We start from the raw sequence: 22,941 nt of genomic DNA, 5'->3' as shown, positions 1-22,941 counted from the left end.
ATATATACTATATAAAAAATATATAGTATATATAATATGCAAATGTACCTTATATATATAAATACTCCATTTTACATGTATGTGTATATACCCAATGGAATATAGGTGAACTTTAGGGAAATTATAATAAGTGAAATAATTACGCTAAGTAAAATTAGCCAGAAACAGACAAATACTACACGATTCCCTTTATAAGAGGTACATAGAGCAATCAAATTCATAAAAACAGAAAGTAGAATGGTAGTTTCCGGGGACTGGAGGAGGGAAAATGGGGAGTTATTCTTTAATTAGTATAGAGTTTCATTTTGCAAGATAAAAAGAATTCTGGAGATAGATGGTGGTAATGGTTGCACAAACAACTGAATGTACTTAATTTCATCAAATCATACACTTAAAAAAAAATCTTGGGACTCTGAAAAGTAAATAACACATTGAAAAGAGATGTCAAACTGAGGAAAGACAATTGTGATCATGATGGTAAATTTTCTGTTTGTTTTTTTTTCTTCCTGGACTCCTAAAAAAGCCCATCTTTCTGGCCAGAGGACAGGGGAAGGAAAATCCAGGGAATATGGGGGAATCTTCCTATTTTTCAGTTTGCTTTCTTGGCCCTAGCCCTACTCCAGTTTCTAAGGCATATCTGCCCTGCTACAGCCAATGTGGCACAGGCAACCAAGTTTGAGAGAAGATTTATTTCTCTGGATAGCAGAACATGAACGAATGACCCCTGTTATGCAAATCGTTTGTGGAAAATCCTCATTCTCTTTTCTCTTACTACTTCCTAGTCATGTGAAACTTTACTGCAGTATGAGAAAATAAAACTGTGAGATAACCCATTTATTTTCTTGCCAGAGAAAACAGAAAAAGAAGCCACTGGAAACTAGAGACAACAGAGGAAATTCCATAGAGGGAAGATCAGGAGAAGAGGTCTTGAAGCAATACAAGTACCAGGTTTACCTTTTAGCTGCAAATATGCAGAACATCCACAATAAAGCATAGCAAAGTATTTGAGAACTGAACAAAAATATATATACTACTCAAATCCCAGAACAACTCATACTGGTACATACAAAAAGCATACCCAAACAGAATAGCAAAGTCTTTGAGAACTGAACTGGCACTAAAAAAATCACCACAGATTGCAATCTGAACCTAACTGGGTTGATCGCTTGCTAAAACAAAACTAAACAAAAATAAAAACAAAAATCCACTTTCTCCAAAGTGTTTTGACAAAACTTTTGTAAGACTTAGAAGTCTTACAACATAATATTCAAAATATCCAACATACAAACCAAAATTATTCAACATACAACCAGGAATATCTGATCAATTCTCATGGAACAGACAACCAGCAACTGCCAATCTACATTAAACAGAGGTTGGAATTACCCTACAAAGACTGTAACAGCATGAAAGCTATTATAGCCATATTCTATGAGGCAAAGGCAAGCTTTCTAGAAATGCATAGAGAAACTTTTTCAGGAGAGAAGCAGAATCCCATGGAAATTTAAAAATTAAAAATGTCAGTATATGAAAATTTTTTGGCCGGGCGCGGTGGCTCAAGCCTGTAATCCCAGCACTCTGGGAGGCCGAGACGGGTGGATCACGAGGTCAGGAGATCGAGACCATCCTGGCTAACACGGTGAAACCCCGTCTCTACTAAAAAATACAAAAAACTAGCCGGGCGAGGTGGCGGGCGCCTGTAGTCCCAGCTACTCAGGAGGCTGAGGCAGGAGAATGGCGTGAACCCAGGAGGCAGAGCTTGCAGTGAGCTGAGATCCGGCCACTGCACTCCAGCCTGGGCGACAGAGCGAGACTCTGTCTCAAAAAAAAGAAAATTTTTCAAAAAATCACTGGATTGCCTCAACAACAGAATGAAGATAACAGAAAAAAAATCAGTGAACTTCAAGACAGACCAATAGAAATTATTCAGTAAAATAGGGAAAAAGATGCCTTAAAAATGGGGAGAGAGGAACCTATGGGAATATATCAAAAGATACACATACTGGTGGTGTGTGGTGGCTCATGGCTATAATCCCAGCACTTTGGGAAGCCGAGGTGAGTGGATCACATGAGGTCAGGTGTTTGAGACCAGCCTGGATACATGGTGAAACCTCATCTCTACTAAAAATACAAAAATTAGCTGGGTGTGGTAGTAGGGGACCTGTAATACCAGCTACTTGGGAGGCTGAAGCAGGAGAATTGCTTGAACCTGGAAGGCAGAGGTTGCAGTGAGTGGAGATCGCACCATTGCACTCCAGCATGGGTGACAAGAACAAAACTCCATCTGAAAAAAAAAAAAAAAAAAGGCATACATATCATTGGAGTATTAGAAAAAGAGAGAACTTAAACATGGTGCAGGATTTGTTTTTAAAGAAATATTGGCTGAAAACTTCATAAATTTCTTGAAAGACATGAATTCATAGATTTACAAAGCTTAGCAAACACCAAACTAAATGTATGCATTCCCAGACACATCATGCTCAAATTACTGAAAATCAAACACAAAGGAAAAAATATCAAAAGCAAGAAGACAAAAATGACACATTATGTTTAGAGGAACAACAATTAAAATGAATACAGATTTCTAAAGGGGTCAGGAAACACTTAAACAAAATCTTTAAAGTGCTAAATGAAAAGAACTATCAATCCAGAATTCTATATCCAGAAAAAATAACTTTCAGGAATGAAGATGAGCAAATTTATCTGTTAGATCAAATAAGAGTAAAAAATTTTTAAGGATTTTATTTTACCTGTATTTATTTCTTCTCTAATGCTTCTTTTTTTTTTTCTTTGTAGATCAGAGCTTCCGACCTATATCATTTTCTTTCTTTCTGAACAATTTCTTTTATAATTTTTTGCAAAGTGACTGTAATGGCAACAAATAACCTCAATTTTTATTTGTCTGAGAAAACCTTTTATTTCTCGTTCACTTTTGAAGGATACTTTCCCTGAACACAGAATTCTAAGTTGTTGGGGGTTTTTTTTCACCCTAAATATTATACTCACTCTTCTTGCTAGTATAGTTTTTGAAGAGAAGTTCAATTTAATTCTTATCCTTGCTCCTCTGTAGACAATTTTTTTTCTCTGTCTTCTTTTAATATTTTTTCTTTGTCTTTGATTTTTTGCAGTTTGAATATGAATGCCTAAATTCCAGGGGTTTTTGTTTGTTTTGTTTTGTTTTGTTTTGTTTTGGCATTTATTCTGCTTGGTGTTCTTTGTGCAGCCTGGAGCTTTGGTTTCTGTCATTAGTTGTCAGAAATCCTGTCATTATTGCTTCATATATTTTTCTGCTTCTTTCTCACCTTTGTCTCCTTCTGGCATTCCTGTTGTATGTATGTTACATCTTTTGTAGTTCTTTCACAATTTTTGGATATTCTGTTCTGTCTTTTTTATTCTTTTCTCTTTGCATTTGAGTTTTTGAAGTTTCCATTAATGTTTCTTCAAGCTCACTCATTTTTTTTCCTCAGCTGTGTCCAGTCCATTGACGGGCCCTTAAAAGACATGCTTCATTTCTATTACAGTGTTGTTAATGTCTAGCACTTTTAATTCTTTCTTTGAATTTCCAGCTCTGTGCCTACATTGCTCATATGTTCCTGCAGGTTGTCCTCTTTTTCCTTTCGATCCCGTAACATTAATTATAGTTGTTTTAAAGTTCTGATGTTATCATTTCAACATCTCTCTCATATCTGAGTCTGATCTGATGCTTGCTGTCTCTTCAGACTCTGTTTTTTGTCTTTCAGTGTACCTTGTAATTATTTTGTAGAAAGTCAGACATGACATATAGTGGACACAAAGAATTGATGTAAAGAGGGTAGTTGGTGTAAGGTTTTATATTTATCTGTATTTCCTCTGGTGCCCTTGTTTTTGTCTCCCCTGTTGTCTTTGGGGCTCCCTAGTGAGTTCTTAAATAAGATCTCTGATGTGCAATTTTATCCATTGTATTCCCCGGTATTTTATAGGAACCCTATTGAAGTGTTCTTCGTTAAGAAGAACACAATATTTATATGTACTTCAAAATGACTGCTTTCCCCTCCTCCTGATAGAAAGCACAAGATGATTTTGCTCCAGTCTTCACTGTGATAACTTGGTAGGGCTTCTGAAGGTAAAACAAAAATGTAGGTCCCCTGGAGTTTTTAACACTGAAACTTTTCCACTCTGAGCCTACAGTAATTTGTCAATTACAGTTTAGATTTCCCTACCCCATTACTGATTTCCACAGGGATTTCTGCCTATGAGGTCCTGCTCTATTAAGTTGCAATTCTCTGTCTGCCTGTCTGTCTCTCCCAATTTTGGTGGTAGTGGTTTGCCCTATGACCTCAGTTCTTTGATGGACCTAAGAAGAGTTGTTGGTTTTCACCTTTTTTCTTGTTATGTGATTGGCAGTAATGACTCCCAAGCTTCTTACAGGCTGCATGGGCAACTAGAAGTTCAAATAATTACTCTTAAAAGATGCAGTCATATTCAACCTTCTTGATATTTAGTTATCTAAATTTATTTATCCACGGACAACAATTCTTTATTTCTCTCAATTCTGCCAAAAATGGAACAACTCCCTAAATACAATTTTTAGTACCCTCCTATCTTTAGACAATGGTGCTTACCATTGAGTTTTACTTGTTCCATTTTAAAACTCAAAATATAAATATCACAATTCTAGGCTTTTAAGATACTGGGAGCAAATCTAATAATCTGATAAAAACCTGTATTATTTGTTTTGGTAACACTTAATGGTTTATCCTTTTAAATATGGTAATTGTTTTACTTCAAAACAGTAACTAAGCATGCTCTTAGTTTATGTAATAGTCACTTCTTGCTCTATTATACTTTCCCAGCTGATCAAACACTGCACCTAACAGCTCTTCCCTCTGCAGAAAGATTTTCTACTACTCAATAATACAGATTTTGCCTCTTTCAGATGACACCCCCAACCATGGTTGTGAAGATGCTAGAGACACATCGCTGTTGGGGGTTCTTCCTGCCTCTGAAGCCACAAAATGACTTTAGACTTCCAGGGCTCACCAGGTAAGTTGAGAAGTATCATTCTTACTAAAACTAGTAATTTAATCTCCCACTGTCGCATAATTAAACACATTTTTTCCAGTATTTATATTACCATATATTATGTCACTGGTTCTTATCCCCAGTATATCAAATATTCTATGTTAACCTCTGGAAAAGAGAAAGGTTGGTGAGAAAGTTGTTCCTATAGAAAATTTACAGAGTTTATCAGAATTGGTTTTGAGCATTGGCTGGGGCTGCAAATAGTCTGTCACTAAGGAAGAGGTTGATTCGATCTCAGCTTCACATACTGCTCATTGATAACCTCAATTCCTAGGATTTCTGTTCATTTTTTGTCACACAGAGTAGGATGTTCACATTTATTCTCTTAAGTACAGCCTAGATTCCGTGCATTAATATCACTCCTTATTGCTTTAATCGCCAGTGCCTGACAGATGATACATGTTAATATTTAATCAATGTAGGTGGCTTTGTCTGATGAGAAAACATTAACATAATAGTAATGAAATCATTCTCTAAAGGTTTAGAGAAACAAGCATTCATTATATAATAATGTTGCATTGAGGCAATTCTAAAACACTCACTGGTGCCAGGACAAATAACTAAAATCAAAGTCAACTAGAAAATCCAGCACAAAAAGAACAGTGCTTTCTCTCAAGTACGGTGGATGGTCCAAATACGATGGAGAGAAAAATTGAACTCAATGAAGTCAAAGGACTAGAAAGCACTGTGCTTTCTAAATAGTGTTGAGAACACCTTTTAATTCCTAGCATGAATGAGCTAGCAATTCTGGAAAGAGCATTTCTGTGTAGCCCAAAGATAATTCTAAATTTTTTATGGGAATAAATGCCAGGGAGCAAAGATAAGTCATATCTCCTGATTTTTATTACAGAACAACTAGGCATCACCAACACAAAACTATTTCAAATTTGACCCAAAGATCCAAGTGAATGGGCTTGAGTTTCTCCATTTTTTTCTCAAAAATATATTATTACCATAATAACAATAAAAGAAATACCAGAGGCAAAATGCACAAAAACCATTTAGATAATAACTAGCTCCAACATAATTTAATGGTAACTCTTCTAATACCAAGACTTATATTTATGATTGAAGCCTTTTTCCTCTTTATATGCTATTGATAATTTCTCTATTTGGAAAGGTTCATTGAAAAACTTAAAATATATCCTAAAGTGTATCTTGTGGTGTTTTCATCTGCATGATATAAGGAACAAATGATTTAGTCTATATTATTCTAAACCAATTTTAAATACTAATTTATATTAGCACAATTTTTCTTTGCCAGTGGATACTATATGTTGTTTTTAAAGTACTTGAAATTAGGGTTCTATATTAGAAAACATTTTCCCTCAGCAGTTCTGCTTAGTTTATTATTGTGCTTAGTGTATTAGTTTTCTAGGGCTGCCAAAATAAAATGCCACAGACTGGGCAGCTTAAACAACGGAAATTTGTTTTCTCACAATTCTGGATGCCAGAAGTCCATGATCAAGATGGTGGGAGGTTTGGTTTCTTCTGAGGCCTCCTTCCTTCCCTTGCAGATGGCCATCTTCTTGTTATGCCCTCAGATGGTCATCCCTTGGTCTGTGTCGCCTGTGATCTAATTTCTTCTTGTAAGGACACCAGTCATACTGGATTAGGGCTCACCCGTGTGACCTCATTTTACCGTAATTATCTCTTTGAAGGTCCAGTCTTCAAATACAATCACAGCCTGAGGAGCTAGGGGTTAAAACTTGAACATATGAATTTGGGGGGGACCCAATTCAGCTCATAACACTGAGCAAGTCTATTACTCTATGATACAAAAAAAACTACTTTTGCCCTGTCTAAACCCCATTAATCATCAGTTCTGACTTAGAATCCATCCTAAAAACTTTTGAAAGATTAATTTCCAGAGGCATTCCAAAAAGCAAAACCATATGTAATTGTACCTTCCTTTTTAATTTTGGTGCTATTTAACTCTTTTTCTTCGATAAGTAAATTATTACATTCTGGGACTCAGAATTCTAGATTATGGGAACAGAAAGAAAATTGCATAATATTTGCATATGCACAAAAAAGAAATATCAGTACATAGCACCTACTAAATCTGTCCTAATCGATCAATTATGTGTGGGGTGTGTGCGTGTTTGTGTGTGCATGCACACACGTGTCTTAACTTTAACCTCATGTAGGCTAGCGTTCTTATTTAGAAGAATAGTAACTTGTTGCCTCTTGTTTTATAATTTCAGATCAACCTCCAAATGTCTTTGAAGGAGACAGCAACTTTTAAATGAATAAAGATGAAGTCAAGTTGCCCTATGGAAAACTGGTCCAAATAACATTTCTTGAACAGTAGGAGAACAACTAAATTGATAAAGACTGGTGATAATAAAAGTTGAATTATGTGTATCACTGTTAAATGGACTGAATGTTTGTGTTTTCCTTTCCCCCCAACAAAAAAAAAAATCCGTGTGTTGAAATCCTAACTGCCAATGTAATGGTATTAGGAAGTGGAGCTTTGGGGAGGTGATCATGTCATAAGGGTGAAGCCCTCATGAATGGGATTAGTGCCTTTAATAATGGAACCTCAGAGGCTCTGTCACTGTCCTTCCCTTCTGTGAGTGTACAATGGGAAGTCAGCAGTCTACAACTTGGTAGGGAGCCCTCATCAGATCTGAATCATGCTGGTACCCTGATCTCAGGCTGATAACTTCCCAAACTGTGAGGGAAAAAAATTCTGTTGTTTATATGCCACCCAGTTTATAGTATTCTCTTATAGCAGCCCAAACTGAGACAATCACTAACTAAAAAACCACCCCATACCACATCCTAGTCATACTCCTGCTGAACAATGAAAAACATTATTTGAGGCTGATTTATGGCTGTTCTTGTAGTTCAAATTAGTGTAATTCCATAGATATTTGAATGTAGGAATCATTTTCAAAATTTAATGTCAGAATGGTCATCTTTATTTTTGTCCCTGATAGATTTATTAATGACAGCTTTGCTCAATTGCCCTTGCTTCTAACTTGGCTTCCTTAGATTTTGAACATATTGTTGTTCCTATAGGAATTATAATACATATATTATAGTAACAAGTACCTACCATAATAGAAAAATAATTTTTAAAAATCAGTAGGCTTCATGGAGCTGTTACAAGAGATGTAAAACAAACAAAAAGAAGAAGCCTAGGTTATTAGAAAAGACATTTTAAAATCTTTAAGACCCTAAATAAGCTTTATTCATTTAGGATCTCTGCCCTCAAAGAGTTGGAAATCCTAAAAATCAGGAGACTTTTGTTCACAAATCTGATAAGAAAGGATAGTTATTCCAATGCCAAGAAAAGCTTGTTTGAAGGCTTCAAGAGATAGCAAGATTTTAGATTGTACCTCAAATACTGGGGCCTCTCTGTGCAATATGTTTGCAGTATATATTATGAGGAAATGTAGTAGAGAGTTTAAAGACTTCAATTTAATCCTAGACAATTAATATATATTTCATTAATATTGTTGTACTGCACTAAAATTATTATAGATTCCTACACTAAAATAAAGAGCTATCCCTATTTCTGTGTTTGGAAAGTTTAAGTTTTTATTATAACATAAATACATGTTTTAAAAATATTGAAAGAATAATAAATATGAAAAAGTCTATCATTCTGAATTAAGCACTGTTAACATTTTAGAATGTTTCTGTCACTCTTTTGTCTGTCCGCTCTCATGTATAAATGAATGAAATTATTCACCTACATAAAATAAAGATTATTCATTCTTATTACATTATTTTTTGAACTTCCATTAAATGCAACATTAATCATATTGTTGTTTTCTTGCACATGATGAATCATTTTTCTCTTACTGTTTCCAAGATTTTCTCCTTGTCCCTGTCTTTCAACAGTTTGATGGTATCTAGATAAGGATTTCTTTGTGTTTCTTCCTTAAGTTTCACTGGATTATTTGGATTTTCAAATTAATATACAAATCTGAGACATTTTCAACTGTTTTTTTTTTTCAAATATTTTTCTACCTCTTTCTCTCTCTCTTCTTCTATGACTCCCTTTACATGTGTGCTGATATACAAGCTCTGTTAATTTTTCTGCAGTATTTTTTTCCATGTTCTTAAGATTGATCATTTCTATTAAACTACAAATTTACTGCACTTTTTTCTCTTCTGGAATTTTAAATTTACTATTTAGCCTTTTTATAAACTTATCATTTCATTTATTTCATGTTTCGACTCAAGAATTCCTACTGATTTTTTTTACAGATTTTATTTCTTATTTGTTGAGCCATTGTCATTATATTTTTCTCTAATTCTTTAAATATTATTTTCTTTAGTTTTTCAAACTTATTTATACAGCTGCTTAGAAGTCTTTCTCTATTTAGTCCAGCACCTGGGCCTCCTCAGACCTAATTTTCATTGATTGCTTTTGTTTTTCTTGGTATGTATAGATCACTTCCCTGTTTCTTTCATATCTCTTTTTTGTTTGTTTAGATATGTACATTTTAGATAATATACTGCAGTAATTGGCAGTTGTTGTTGCTGTTTGTTTTTTGATCTACTTGTCTGTTAACTTGCCTGGACTACATCTATGGACTCTAAGTTGTCCATACTATGCAGCCTCTGATCTCTCTGCCGAGTTTTTTATTCTTGTTTTTATTTTCAAACCTGGATTTCAAATAGGTCATCCCTCTATCTGTCTAGCTTAGTGTTCAGCCAATAATTGGTTAAATATTACACCCAAACACACTGAACCAGTAAAGCTTCATCCTCTGCCAATAGATCTCTGTATGTTAGGAAACATATTCTAAGTTCAGGTACTTTTGAAGTCTGCCCTTGTTTCAAATTTCTCTATAGAGTCTCTTTTGTCTTTTCTTCTGCATGTGTGTAGTCTTCAGTCAGTCAGGAATGTGTGGAATCCTATCTGGCTCATCTATTGCCGTCTCCTTGTTTATCAGATCTCCCTCTTAAATATCCTCCTAGTCCACTGGTTGTTTCTATTTTTAGAGATGTGGGGAGAAGAGAGCAACCCCAGCAATAAAGCCAAAGATTTCCACGGTTCTTACTCTTAAGTTTAGTCATTTTTCATGAATGAATAGTTCTCAAACTATTTTTTGCCTTTGGTCAGTTTCCAGAGTTCTAAAATGGTCAGTTTTGACTGTTCTGTTTAGTTTTATAATTCCTTTTGGGAGATAGGATTTGTCAATCTGTTCATTCTATCATCTCTCACTTACCAGAGTTAACATTAATATACTATCAATTGTTAATATGATGATTGCCAAAAGTTATTTTTAAATCCATTCATGATTTTACTTTATTGTTGAAATTCTGCTGTCAGTAAGAGCTTTTTCTTCTTCCCTATTTCCTTTATTTCCTTTATTTATTCAATATAAATTCACAAGTTCTTATTTCATTGAATGATTATATCCTATTGCTAACATTATTTATATTGATGCATAAGCCATCTCACATTTGGCCAGCAGGAGCCCGTCATATTGGTTCCTATGTCCTTTAGACCCATTTACATCATTCTTTGACTTCCTTAACTTATGAGACAATTACAGTTTTCAGGCTTATCTTGTACTTTCTCTTCCCCAGCCCTAGAATCAGGCACCTTTCCAAGGAGCCCTGGTTTATTTTAGAGAGAAATAAAATTTAGAAAGCAATATCTGAGTTCTAAGTGATCTAATTGTTCCTGAAGTGTCATTTGTAGTCTGATATATATTCAGTTGGTCCCTCCAAAATTCATATGTTGAATCCCTAACCTCTGCTGTGACTATATTTGGAGACAGGGCCTTAAGCAGGTCATGCAGGTTAAATGGGATCATAGGGTGTGAGTCCCATCTGACAGGGCTGCTGCCTAATAAGAAGAGGAAGAGACATCAGAGTGCTCTGTCTTCACCATGTGAGACCACAGCGAGAAGATGGCTGTCTGCAAGCCAGAAAGAAAGCCCTTACCAGAAACCAAATCAGCTGGCACGTTGATCTTGAATTTTCCAACCTCTAGAACTGTGAGAAATAAATTCCTGTGGTTTAAGCTACCAGTCTATGGTATTTTGTTATGGATGCTCAAGCTGACTAAGGCATACTCATCTCAGCAGAAAGATGGAAAAATAGATATACATACACATACATGCACACACACATATTATATACATATACATATTTATATGTATTATCTATATATCTATATGTATTGATGTGTATCTATCCATCCATATATCTATACATTTATCTATAATACTCTGAATTCATTAGATCAAAGAAGACTTTATAAAGAGACATGACAATTAAGTTCAATGCATGATCCTTGACTGAATCCTGGATGAGAAGAAAAAGTCATTACAAATAATATTATTGAAACAATTGGCAATATTCAAATATGAACTTTGCATAATATAATAATATATTTTTGTTTGATAATTGTACTTGGTTTCATAAAATGATCTTTTTGTTCTTATACATATTGATGAATTTACATTTCAGGTAAAGGGTGTGATATCTGCAACTCAGGAGAAAGGGGTAAAGGGAATGAAGTAAATGCTAAATGGATAAAGAGGAAGAGTAGTTCTTTTGATATTTTGGCAATTTCTGGTACCTTTAAAATTATATCAAAATTAAAATGAATAAACATCATTTCTAACATCTGTTTGTGTAATTAGCAAAACATCTAGAGCTGATTGAAAATAAAAACAGCTGAAAAGCTCATAATAGTAACTTCGCAACATCTGATTGTTATCTTCCAGGAAGTAGTTTTCACATCTAAGTATGTATTACTAATAGAGTAACTCTACTATGATATAAATTTACATTGACATTTTTAAGTTGAGGAAAGAGGACAGAAAGAGACAGGAACAGAAAAGCAGAGACACGAAGATGTGGTAAATGGATGGATAGATGAAAATCACAAGTAAATTAAAGGAAATAACCAACTACATAACTGTAAGAAATGACAACCCCAGAATTCCTTAGCTATTTGCACATTGCATTTGGGACTAGAAATGAAAAGTCACACACTAAAGACACTCTCTAAAGTTACATTGTTTCCTGGGATTCACAGAGCTCCAGTTCATGAAAAGTAGCTTTAAATATGAGGGGTGATTTAAGATTCACATCTTAGGTCTAGGAACTCTCTGTGACTCCAACTTGGCACCTGGAGCTGCTAATATTCTCTGACGACAACCCAGCTTCTGGAACTGCTTCTGCAACAAAGGAGCATATTTTAGCAAATGAATATAGCTAAATTTAGGACTATACATTTATTTGCTCAAGAAATGAGTCTGCACACCTCTCTAGTGACTTTCTCCATAGCTCCTCATATTTCTGCATAAACTCTGCTTCTGGGAGCTCAGAGAAGAGAAGGGAAATATTTAGTTTATTCCCGGGTACTGCATTTTTTACATCAGGAGAGAATGTTAGCAATAAAGACAAAGGGAAGGGGGGGTATGGGTAATTGTTCCCAAGCTATGTCAGTTTCATGTATAAGATATTTTGAAGAGTATAAATATACTATTACTCCTCAATGAGCTCGATGAGATACTTTCTATGAGAAAGTCTAGGACATCCTAACTACTTTGGAAACATCCGGTCTTCCCCCAGCTTAGTGTATTGTTCCCATTACTCCAGAAAAACATTTCTGGAAAATAATTTAGTCAACATTTGTAGAGTAATCAAAATGCCCAAAGCATAGTACAGGTGGCTGAGGATACACTTACAAATAAACATATCTGCCCATTCCACATGAGTCAGATTATTTGGTGTGGCCACAACACCTGTAGGGTATGACCCTTATACATCTTTTCATTCTCCCACCTTTCCCTGTGGTTTGTTATTCCAGTCACTTTTGTTACTTGCAATTCCTGAAGGAAATAATTTTTTGCTTAACCATAGATCCTTACTAGAATAATTTAACTTCATCTTTCAAAAACAATCTTTTTATTGAGAAATTACTAACTACTATGCATTAAGTCATCCAAATCTCCCAGCAAGCATCCAAGAAGATTTCCATTAGTTATTTATACTTCCTAGTTGAGGAAAGTATAACTCAATTTGAGAATTTGAAATACGAGTAATTTCAAAAGAGTCAGTGTCAATCACATCTGAACTACTTCTGCAATATTTAACACAGAACCCAGGATATAATTTAAAAATCAATATATAATTAAGGGTTTAGCAAATGTTATTTGATTAAAGATAAGAAAGTAATTTCTCATGTGCTCTAACTTCCATTTCTGGCTTTCCACAAGCTTATCAGTCTCTAAACATACTTCCATGGAGACATTCATACTTGAATTCTCCACAATTTCTCGACTCAGAATCAAGTCCAGCTCAGTTTAGCTAACCAGTGTGGTTTGGACAGAAATCCAGATTCAGCGTCTACCTCATTGTAATTTTTCCCCTTAAGTCTCAGAAGAGGGAGCTCACAACCTTGACCCTGATCTCCCAAAGTGTTGAGATTATAGGGGTAAGCCATCGCACTTGGCCATACTATTTTTCAACTCTTTTGTAAATCTAAAAGTATTCCAAAGTACTCAGTTTTTAAAAAGCATTTATTTTGAAAACAAAAAAACATAACAAGGACTTATTATTGCTTTGTGAGGGCCTTCCAGCTTTCCTCTAACCTAAGTAATGAATATGTATTAACTATGTACTATATGTAAAGCCTTGTTTTAAATGCTTAATGTATTTTACTTCATATGAAAGTCCAATAACTCTGTGAAGTAAGTACTATTAAAATTCTCATTTTTTCAGTTAATAAAATAAAAACTGAGGCTCAGAAAGGTAACTTGCTGAAGGTAACAAAGCTTATAAATGAAGAGCCTGGATTCAAACCCAGGCAGTTTGACTCAATAGCAGTATACTAAATGGCATGCTATGTTCTATCCATAGGATTATCCATTAATGGATGGGCTGGAATAGACGCATGGACTAACAAATCTACTGTCACCCATTCTCTTCTTCCTTATTAATAGGGTCGTAAGTGGTAAATCATATTCCATTCTCTTCTTACAAGCAATAAAATTTTCAGCTGGGTCTGTGCATTAGCTGTGTTTCTCAACATTCATTACAACTCGTTATGGTCATGTGACTGGGTCTCACCAATGACTAGTTGTGATGTGGGCCACTTCCCTGCACAGTCCGTGCTCTTTCCCCTTGCACAGAGTGGTGGCAGATGATTGACACTCCCTAATGAATGGCAGAGCCTCCTTATGTGGAGCTCTGCTCAATATTTTTTATTAATTTTAGTATAGCCTATTTACATCTCCTTATATTATAGACAAATATAAGAAAAAACACATTTCTAATAGTCATGAGTTGAAGGGGATACTTTAAAAACTACAAATATTTGCCTTTTCTTTAACAATGATGTTTGAAAATGTGTTAATTTAATGATACAAAGTGGTAAATATTTAAAGAAGAAAAATGTGGGTTTGTGGACAGTTGAATGACATGTGAAGCTTATGTGAAACACAATAATAGTTCAATGCAACCAGTGTTTAATTTTATATTTGTTATTATTTTATCAAGGAAATGGCAATTGAGAAGTTTCTGGTTGTTTTATCCCATGGCATCCTTAGCATAAGAGACTATTCCTTCTTACCTTCGAAATTAACCAAGATAAACTGGTTATACAAATATAAGGAAAGTAACCACCCATTGCAATGAAGAAAGCTATTAGGCTAACTTTTAACATCCCAGAGGTTGGGTTACAAAGAATATTTTTAAATAAATACATCAGGTATTCATTAGCCCAAGAGGATCTTTGAAGAGCAATGACTTCCTGGTAAGGAAATTAAAATGTTGGTGCCCATACACAAAGATATGTAAACTTAAGTAAACACAATTTTAGAGAAATGAACTGAAAGCTATTGCAATTGTAGTGTGCTTTTAGAAAGACACGGAGAGAAAAAATTTCTACACTTGGAACTAATATCTTTAAAAATAGAATCTTGATATGTGGCCAATGTTAAGCTCTCCTGACCCAGCAAATTGAAAACTCACCATGAAGAGCAGCAGTCAAAGGAACTAGGGAAATCCTACAGTGTGATCAGTTTTTCTGCTGCAGGTAAACCAAGAGCATCCCTTTGCACTGAGTAGACCACTGAGCTGCATTACTGCTTATTAATTCCTCATCATTCTTGCCTCCCTTTATGTTCTCCCTGAATGACTAAGTTTGTGGGGCTAAGAACTTTATTTCCCACAATCCCTAGCAGGAAGAATCTGGGCTCGCTTCTACCAGAGAGACTTATTCATGGAAGACATGGTTTCCCAAGGGTCTTTGCACTTGTCCTGAAAACTGCTAGCGTTGGTATTACAGCACGGTGACCTTTAGCAATGGTTTCCTGGGTGTTTTAAAACTTCCTGATGAGGGTTTTGTAAGCACAATTATTTCCTGTAGTAAACCACTTCCTGCTTAAAATACCTAGGTGACTTTTTGTTTGTTGTCTGATTTTAGAGCTCTTGGTCTCCCTGAATTTGTTTAACCCTGGAAAGAATTACATTTTGGGGAATGGAACAATAGAGCCTTAAGAGTTGCATTCTCTAATTCCAAATAGTGAAACATGAAGAATGAAACACCGTTGGCAAGAAATGTATTGGGCAGAGAGAGAAAAAAAGAGTAAAAGAAATTATACTCAGTAAGAAGTAATCCAAGACTTAAGAAACAAGCAGTAATAAGAAAGACACACCCAAGCTAAAAGATAAAGAAAGCAGGAAAAAGGATTTTAAAATTTTTTAGAAAATCAGAGTAATAAAAAGAATCAATGCAAAATAATAGAAAACATAGAAAAGGGGAGAAATAAAAAATAAAATGGAATAAAAAAATAAATGTAGCCCCCAGGAATTTCGGGGGCATCTACAAAAACAAGATATCTACAATCACACAAAGTAATACACACGTCAAGGAAACCCATGCAGACACAAGAGACTAACATCCCATGGCTATATAGAACATCTTCTTAATATACATACAGTTTTACAAACATCAGAGTAAATTGGTCATGTGGTTTGGACATTTGTTCCACTGAAATCTTATGTTAAAATGTGTAGGCCCCAAAGTTGGAGATTGGGCCTAGTGGTAGGTATTTGGGTCATGGGCACAGATCCTTCATGTCTTGGTGCTGTCCTTGTAATAGTGAATGCATTCTCCCAAATATATGGTTCTTTAAAAGTGTAGCATGTCCCTGCTCTCAGTTTTGCCCCTGCCCTTGCCATGTGATAAGCCACTCTACCTCCTTTGCTTTCCACCATGGTTGTAAGCTTCCTGAGGCCTCATCAGAAGGCATCCAAACAGATGCCAGCACCATGCTGCCTGTACAGTCTGCAGAACTGTGAGTCAATTAAACCTCTTTTCTTTATAAATTACCCAGCCTCCGTATTTTGTTGTAGCAACACAAGGACAGCCTAACACAGAAAATTGGTGCTGTGGAGTGGGGCATTGCTGTAAAGGTGCTTGAAATTATGGAAGCAACTTTAGAACTTGGTAATAGGCAGAGACTGGAAGAGTTTGGAGGACTCAGAAGAAGACAGGAAGATGTGGGAAAGTTTACCACTTCTTAAAGACTGGTTAAATGGTTGTGACCAAAATGCTGATAATGATATGAACAGAGAAGTCCAGGCTGGGGAAGTGTCAAATGAAATTGAGGAACTTAATGGAAACTGGAGTAAAGGTTATTCACATTATGCCTTAGCAAAGAGCTTGGCTGCTTTCTGTTCATGCCCTAGGGATCTATGGAAGTTTCAACTTAAGTGACGACTTGCGGCATCTAGTGGAAGAAATTTCTAAGCAGTGAAGCATTCGAGAGTTGGCCTGGCTGCTTCTACTAGCCTATATTCAGCTACAGGAGCAAAGAAATGACTTAATGTTGTAATTTATATTTAAAAGAGAAGCAAAGCATAAAATTTCAGATAATTTGTAGCCTAGCCATGTGGTAGAGCAAAAAAAAAAAAAAAAAAAAGGAAGCATTATCAGTAGAGAAATTCAAATGGGCTGTGGAGCAACCACTTTCTAGAGATACTTGCATAACAAGAAGGGAGTCAAATGCTAATAGCCAAGACAATGAAAAAGAGGCCCTGAAGGCATTTCAGAGATCTAAGAAGCAGCCCCTCCCATCACAAGCCCAGAAGCCTAAGAGGAAAGAATGGTTTCAGGGGCTAGGCCCAGGGCCTACTGTCCTGTGCAGCCTGGGGACACTGCTCCTCACATGTGCTCCAGCTGCAGCCTCAGTTCAAAGAGACCCAGGTACAGTTGTAGCACCAGCTTCAGAGAGCACAAGCCATTTGTCTTCATGCCTTCCATGTGGTTTTAAGCATGTGAGTACACAGAATCCAAGAGTGAAGAAGGATTGGCAGCCTCAGCCTAGTTTTAGAGTATTTATGAGAAAGGCTGGGTGCCCAGGCAGAAACCTGCTGCAAGGGTGGAAACCTCACAGAGAACTCCAGGGCAATACCAAGGGGAAACGTGGGATTGGAGGTCCCACACAGACTCCCCATCGGGGCACTGCCAAGTGCAGCTGGGGGAAGGGGGTTATCACCTTCCAGACCCAAGAATGGTAGATCCAACAACAGTTTTCAATATCAGCATGAAAAAGCCAAAGGGGCAGAGCTGCCCAAGGCCTTAGAAGTCTACTCCTTGTACCAGTGTGCCCAGGATGTGGTACTTGAAGTTAAAGCAGTTTATTTTGGACATTTAAGGTTTAATGGCTGAGCCAGGGTGGCTCATGGCTGTAATTCCAGCACTTTGGGAGGCTGAAGCAGGCAGATTGCATGTAGTTGAGAGAGGTGAACAAAGAGGAGGAGTTAGAGACCAGCCTGGGAAACATAGTGAAACCCCATCTGTACAAAAAAATGCAAAAATTAGCCAGGTAAGGTGACACATGTCTGTAGTCCCAGCTCCTAGGGAGGCTGAGGTAAGAGGATCACTTGACTCCAGGAGGTCAAGGCTGCAGTGAGCCATGATAACCCACTGCACTACAGCCCAAGTGACAGAACAAGACCCTGTCTCAAAAAAAAAAAACATTAAAATTAAAATTAAAAAAGGTTTAATGATTGCCCTCCTGGGGTTTCAGACTTGCTAGGGGCCTGTTGCTCCTTTCTTTTGGCCCATTTCTCCCTTTTGGAATGGGAATGTTTACCCAGTGTGTACTCCATTGCATCTTAGAAGTAAGTAAAGTGGGTTTGATTTCGTAGGTTCATAGGTAGAAGTAACTCATCTTCAGATGAGACTTTGAACTTGGACTTGGGACTTTTGAGTTAATACTGGAATGAGTTAAGACTCTAGAGGGCTATTGGGAGGGCATGAGCAAATTTGGCAATGTGAGGACATAAGATTTGGGGGGCAAGAGGTGAAATGATATGGTTTGGATATTTGGCCCACCCAAGTATCATGCTGGAATGTAATCCCCAATATTGAAGGTGGGGCTTGGTGGGAGGTGTTTGTGTCATGGGGGTGTATCCCTCATGGCTTGGTGCTATCCTCAGGATAGTGAGTTCTCACAAGACCTGGTTGTTTAAAAGTTTGTGGCACCTTCCTGCTGTCTCTTTTGCTTCTGTTCTCTCTGTGTGATATGCTGGCTCTCCCTTTGCCTTCCACCATGATTATAAGTTTCCTAAGGCCTCATCAGAAGCCAGTAAGATGCCCAGCACCATGCTTCCTGTACATCCTGCAGAACCATGAGGTAATTAAATCTCTTTTCTTTATAAATTACGCAACCTCAGATATTTCTTTATAGCAAAGTAAGAATGGCATTGAGATTGAGATTTCAACCATTCTTTGTCACAAATTGTTATGAATATGAGACAGTGAAGAGACTTTTGCAAACCATTCTAACTTCGCATTCCATGCTGAAATTCCTCACTTAACTGTTCTGACAGGTAGCACCAGACTTTAACATTTCTACTGACAAGAGTTCCTTTCATCTCAAAACAACTTATTCCATGTCTCCAGTTCATATATCTCTCCCTTCCTCTTTCCTTCTGTCTCCTTCTCTCTCTCTCTCTCTCCTCCTCCCTCTCTCTCTTCCCCCCATCCCTAATATCCTCTAATATTTCTAACTAGAGGTTTCCACTTGGCTGTCTTATTGACCCATCATGACAAAAGATATTGCATGTAGTTGAGAGAGGTGAACAAAGAGGAAGAGCAGGTAAACAGGTATAAGTTGGTGAAGACAAGAGAGATTATGGGATGAGATTTACGTGAAAAGAAAATCTGATGTGGGAGAGTAAAAAGAAAAAGTACTTTCATTTGACACTAAATAAATAATATTTTGGAGTCCATGAAGCTCTGGGTAGAAAATAAAAACTGTAGCAATTTCTTCCCCATGCATCTTTCTCTACTTGCCAGTAGTCCTAGCTACTTAAAAGGCAGAGTCAGGGAGATCTCTTGGGGTAGGGAGGTCCAGGCTGCAGTGAGCCATGATCATGCCACTGAACCACCATTTCCTTGGGTAAGTGTTGTGCTCCTCTCCAAAGTTGGAGGAAAATGCAACCTGGACAGAACATTTTTGCTGAGACCAGCTCTGTCAGGGAGACCCTAAACCAGTGGCACTAGAGGAATTAAAGACACACACACAGAAATATAGAGGTGTGGAGTGGGAAATCAGGGATCTCACAGCCTTCAGAGCTGAGCACCTCAAACAGAGATTTACCCACATATTTATTAACAGCAAGCCAGTCAGTGATAAGCATTGTTTCTGTAAATATTAGATTAACTAAAAGTAACCCTTATGGGAAATGAAGGGATGGGCCAAAATAAAGGGATGAGTCTGGCTAGTTATCTGCAGCAGGAGCACATCCTTAAGGCACAGATCGCTCATGCTGTTGTTTGTGGTTTAAGAATGCCTTTAAGCAGTTTTCCACCCTGGGTGTTCCAGGTGTTCCTTGCCCTCATTCCAGTAAACCCACAACCTTCCAGAGTGTGCATCATGGCCATCATGAACATGTCACAGTGCTGCAGAGATTTTGCTTATGGCCAGTTTTGGGGCCAGTTTATGGCCAGATTTTGGGGAGCCTGTTCCCAACACATTTTAGAATGTCTGGATGATACTTCTGTGTGACCATCTTGAGGGGAGAGAGAGGAAGGACTCAGCTGTGGCCTGGGATTCAGTTTGCTGAGTCATATAGTAACCATGAGCTTTTCTTCCCTAAAGCTCCACATGTGGCTTTAGGAGCAGAAGACAGCATGAGTCATTTACCTAGGATTTCACCTGAAAGTGGGAAATCTGTGTGAGATTTGAATTGACTAAAATCAATTGTGTGGAAGAAGTTAGAAGTTCAACAAATTTCTTGGTAACACAGAACTTTTCTGAGAGTCTCAAAATATTTATTACCATTTTTTCAATATAAACATTGATAATAAGGGTCTCAAAAATTCTCGTCTCTCTAGAATATAATGTCACAGGTAATTCTTTACAGGCTAAGTGACTCTCATACTGAAGGCCCAGAGGTAGAGATTTCAGCGTCAGAATCCCTGGGCTGTCTTGTCACTTTCACAAGTAGTAAGGGGTCTCTTCCTACCCCATCTTTCTTCCCTCCCAGAACTCCTCTCCCTGGGGACTCCAGAGGACAACCTGAAACAACAAGAAAATTGTTTGGTTATATCTGTGACATAGCAGAATGACCACACACATTTTAGACAGCAGAAACAATGCAAGAGATACAGATCGTAAAAGTTTCTGTACATCATAAAATGCTTGGAGTTATCATGTTAGGGCAGGACTATGTAACTCTTGACCCATAGTCTGGAAAATATTTGTTACAAGAGGTTATTATTTCTCAAGCTGAATACACAAAAAAATGGAAAAGAGGAAACCACAGTTCCAGAACATTTGTTCTTCAATGACAAGTCAACTCTTTCTTTGCAACTATGTCCTGATTCCCACATCTATGCAGATAATCCCAACCTGTATAGATTGTCCATAAATGAATGTTACCTAAACTCTGAAAGTCACCAAACGTCCCACAACTTTCATCTTACATAAGAAACAGAAAATAAATTGATGTTTTCTACATCAGCTCTACTGCTTCTAGATCTAATGTTCTGTGACTTTATTTTTTAAATCTGGAATAATGTTCTTCTCATCCAATCCAAGAAACTAAGTAAAGAAAATTAATCTATTATTTTAGGAGCAATGGTCACCATAAGGTAGGAAAATGTCAAAAATATGTCCATATTTTAACAACTTCCCACACTCTGGACACATACGGAATTAGCAAAAAAATCATTTGATAGTCCAAAGAACTAACATTTGAATTTGGAAAATGTGATCATAATGGCATAACTTGCATGCATCAGTGAATGGGAATAGGGTTGCAGGAGGCATATTCAGATTCTAAGTAGGCTTCCGTCTCACACACCAACTTGCAGAAAAGTGGAAGTTGATGTGTAAGAAAGATAGGAGCCCATTCAGATTTTGAACTCTCTGAAAGGCTCTTGGTCATTTACAAGAAGCCCTGGATAATAAGCCTGGGTATCTCTACCCTTCCATGGAGGAGATACTCCTCTCACTCATTGCTGGAATGGAAAGCTTCAGAAAAAGCCACCCATTTGACCCCTTTGAAAGCATCTATTGGAGTATTGCTCTTCTGCCTATGGGTTCTAAGGGCAAACAACAGTCTCAAGAACAAAAGCAGGTGAGGAAGTGGTACATGAATTGAAGTGAGGAATTAAAGACATTTGTACAAACAACTGGGAGTTACAGTGACTTCATGTGAACTTTGTGGTAATACACATTTCCAACTACAAGTGTTAAGTTATATATTCTCACTATAAATTATATGTTCTAATTTATGTAATTGCAGTGTTTGGAGAGACATTCTGATGGTCTACAGTTGAAATCATCATATACTTTTATTACAGTGGGGATGCAACAACCCAAAAATGTGGTACCATTCTTCCCTTGAGTTAATAAGCAAAAATGTTCCCAAATCCAAATATGTACTCAGACAGAAATGTATTTTCACCCTGTTTTTCTTATCTCAAAGCAACACAAGAACCTTTTACAGACTAGGCATTTTAATTTTGTATGAGGGAAACCTGTTCAGGGTATCTATAGGACATATTCATAAAATGGTTGTACAGCAGTGGGCACAAAGAACCCTAGAATTTAGTGTGTTCCCTCTCTGTGATGTGATGAGGGAGCCTAAAAACAGCAAAAAAGCAAATTAGAGCTGACCTTGACTGGAGAGGCAAGTTCTACAATATACACAACCTGCAGGAACTATGATTAACACATGGTCATAATGTCACCCAAAAAAGTGGACTTTCAGTCTCCTCAGGCCATTTGTATGATGATCTCATACCTACAAAGTCCCTCTGCCCTTATCCTATCACAAAAGCAAATGTATAACCACTTCCTGGAGACCAGCCACCTTTCTTTTCATTGTCTAGCATGAAAAAATGATATCTAAGTCACTGAGTCACGTAAGAGGGAACCTCTCTAGTAGGGAGAGAAATATCACAAGTATAGATGGCAAAAGAAACTTTTCAACCAACAAGAGTTAACAGGGCTCAGAATCAAACCTCTGCCTGAAAAATATTCTCTCTAGAGAGAAATCTCAGTGGTTTTAGGCTAAGCTTAAAGGAAGAGAGGTCATGTGCACACTTTGAAGAGTCTGTTTCACTGAGATCAGAATTGAGCATGGGGTTAGCTATCTGGCACATAGACTACGGAACTGACTGGAGTTGCCAGGTTATGGCCAAAAGAACCCAGAGGCGAAGGGCAAAGAATACTTACCTGTCCTTTCTAGATGATCCATCTTTATCTCACTGTTTTTTTTGTCTTTATGCACAGTGTTATGCAGAGAATACCTGCATCTGATCAAAACTAAGACAAAGCATACTGCATCAGAGACTATCATCTGAAAACTCTCTCAAATATTCCCAGATTCCAAACAGTGTCCCATATTTTTATACTGGGTATTACT

General features: G+C 36.9%; 1 protein-coding gene across 2 annotated transcripts in view; it reads left to right on the top strand.

Annotated features, from left to right (window-relative positions):
- The window catches only part of CD163L1 (CD163 molecule-like 1), an 83,861-nt gene extending 76,422 nt beyond the window's left edge, over nucleotides 1-7,439 (top strand). For both annotated transcript variants that reach the window (XM_011952574.1, XM_011952564.1), the window contains exons 19-20: nucleotides 4,916-5,022; nucleotides 7,269-7,439. In XM_011952574.1, coding sequence (XP_011807964.1) covers nucleotides 4,916-4,998 — 83 coding nt within the window. In that variant the 3' untranslated portion in view covers nucleotides 4,999-5,022; nucleotides 7,269-7,439. The remainder of the gene's footprint in view (nucleotides 1-4,915; nucleotides 5,023-7,268) is intronic.
- The last annotated feature ends 15,502 nt before the right edge of the window (nucleotides 7,440-22,941 follow it).

Source organism: Colobus angolensis, unplaced genomic scaffold (genome assembly GCF_000951035.1).
Source record: "Colobus angolensis palliatus isolate OR3802 unplaced genomic scaffold, Cang.pa_1.0 Scaffold11, whole genome shotgun sequence".
NCBI classification, from domain to species: domain Eukaryota; kingdom Metazoa; phylum Chordata; class Mammalia; order Primates; family Cercopithecidae; genus Colobus; species Colobus angolensis.
This window is presented reverse-complemented; position numbering and strand designations above follow the sequence as displayed.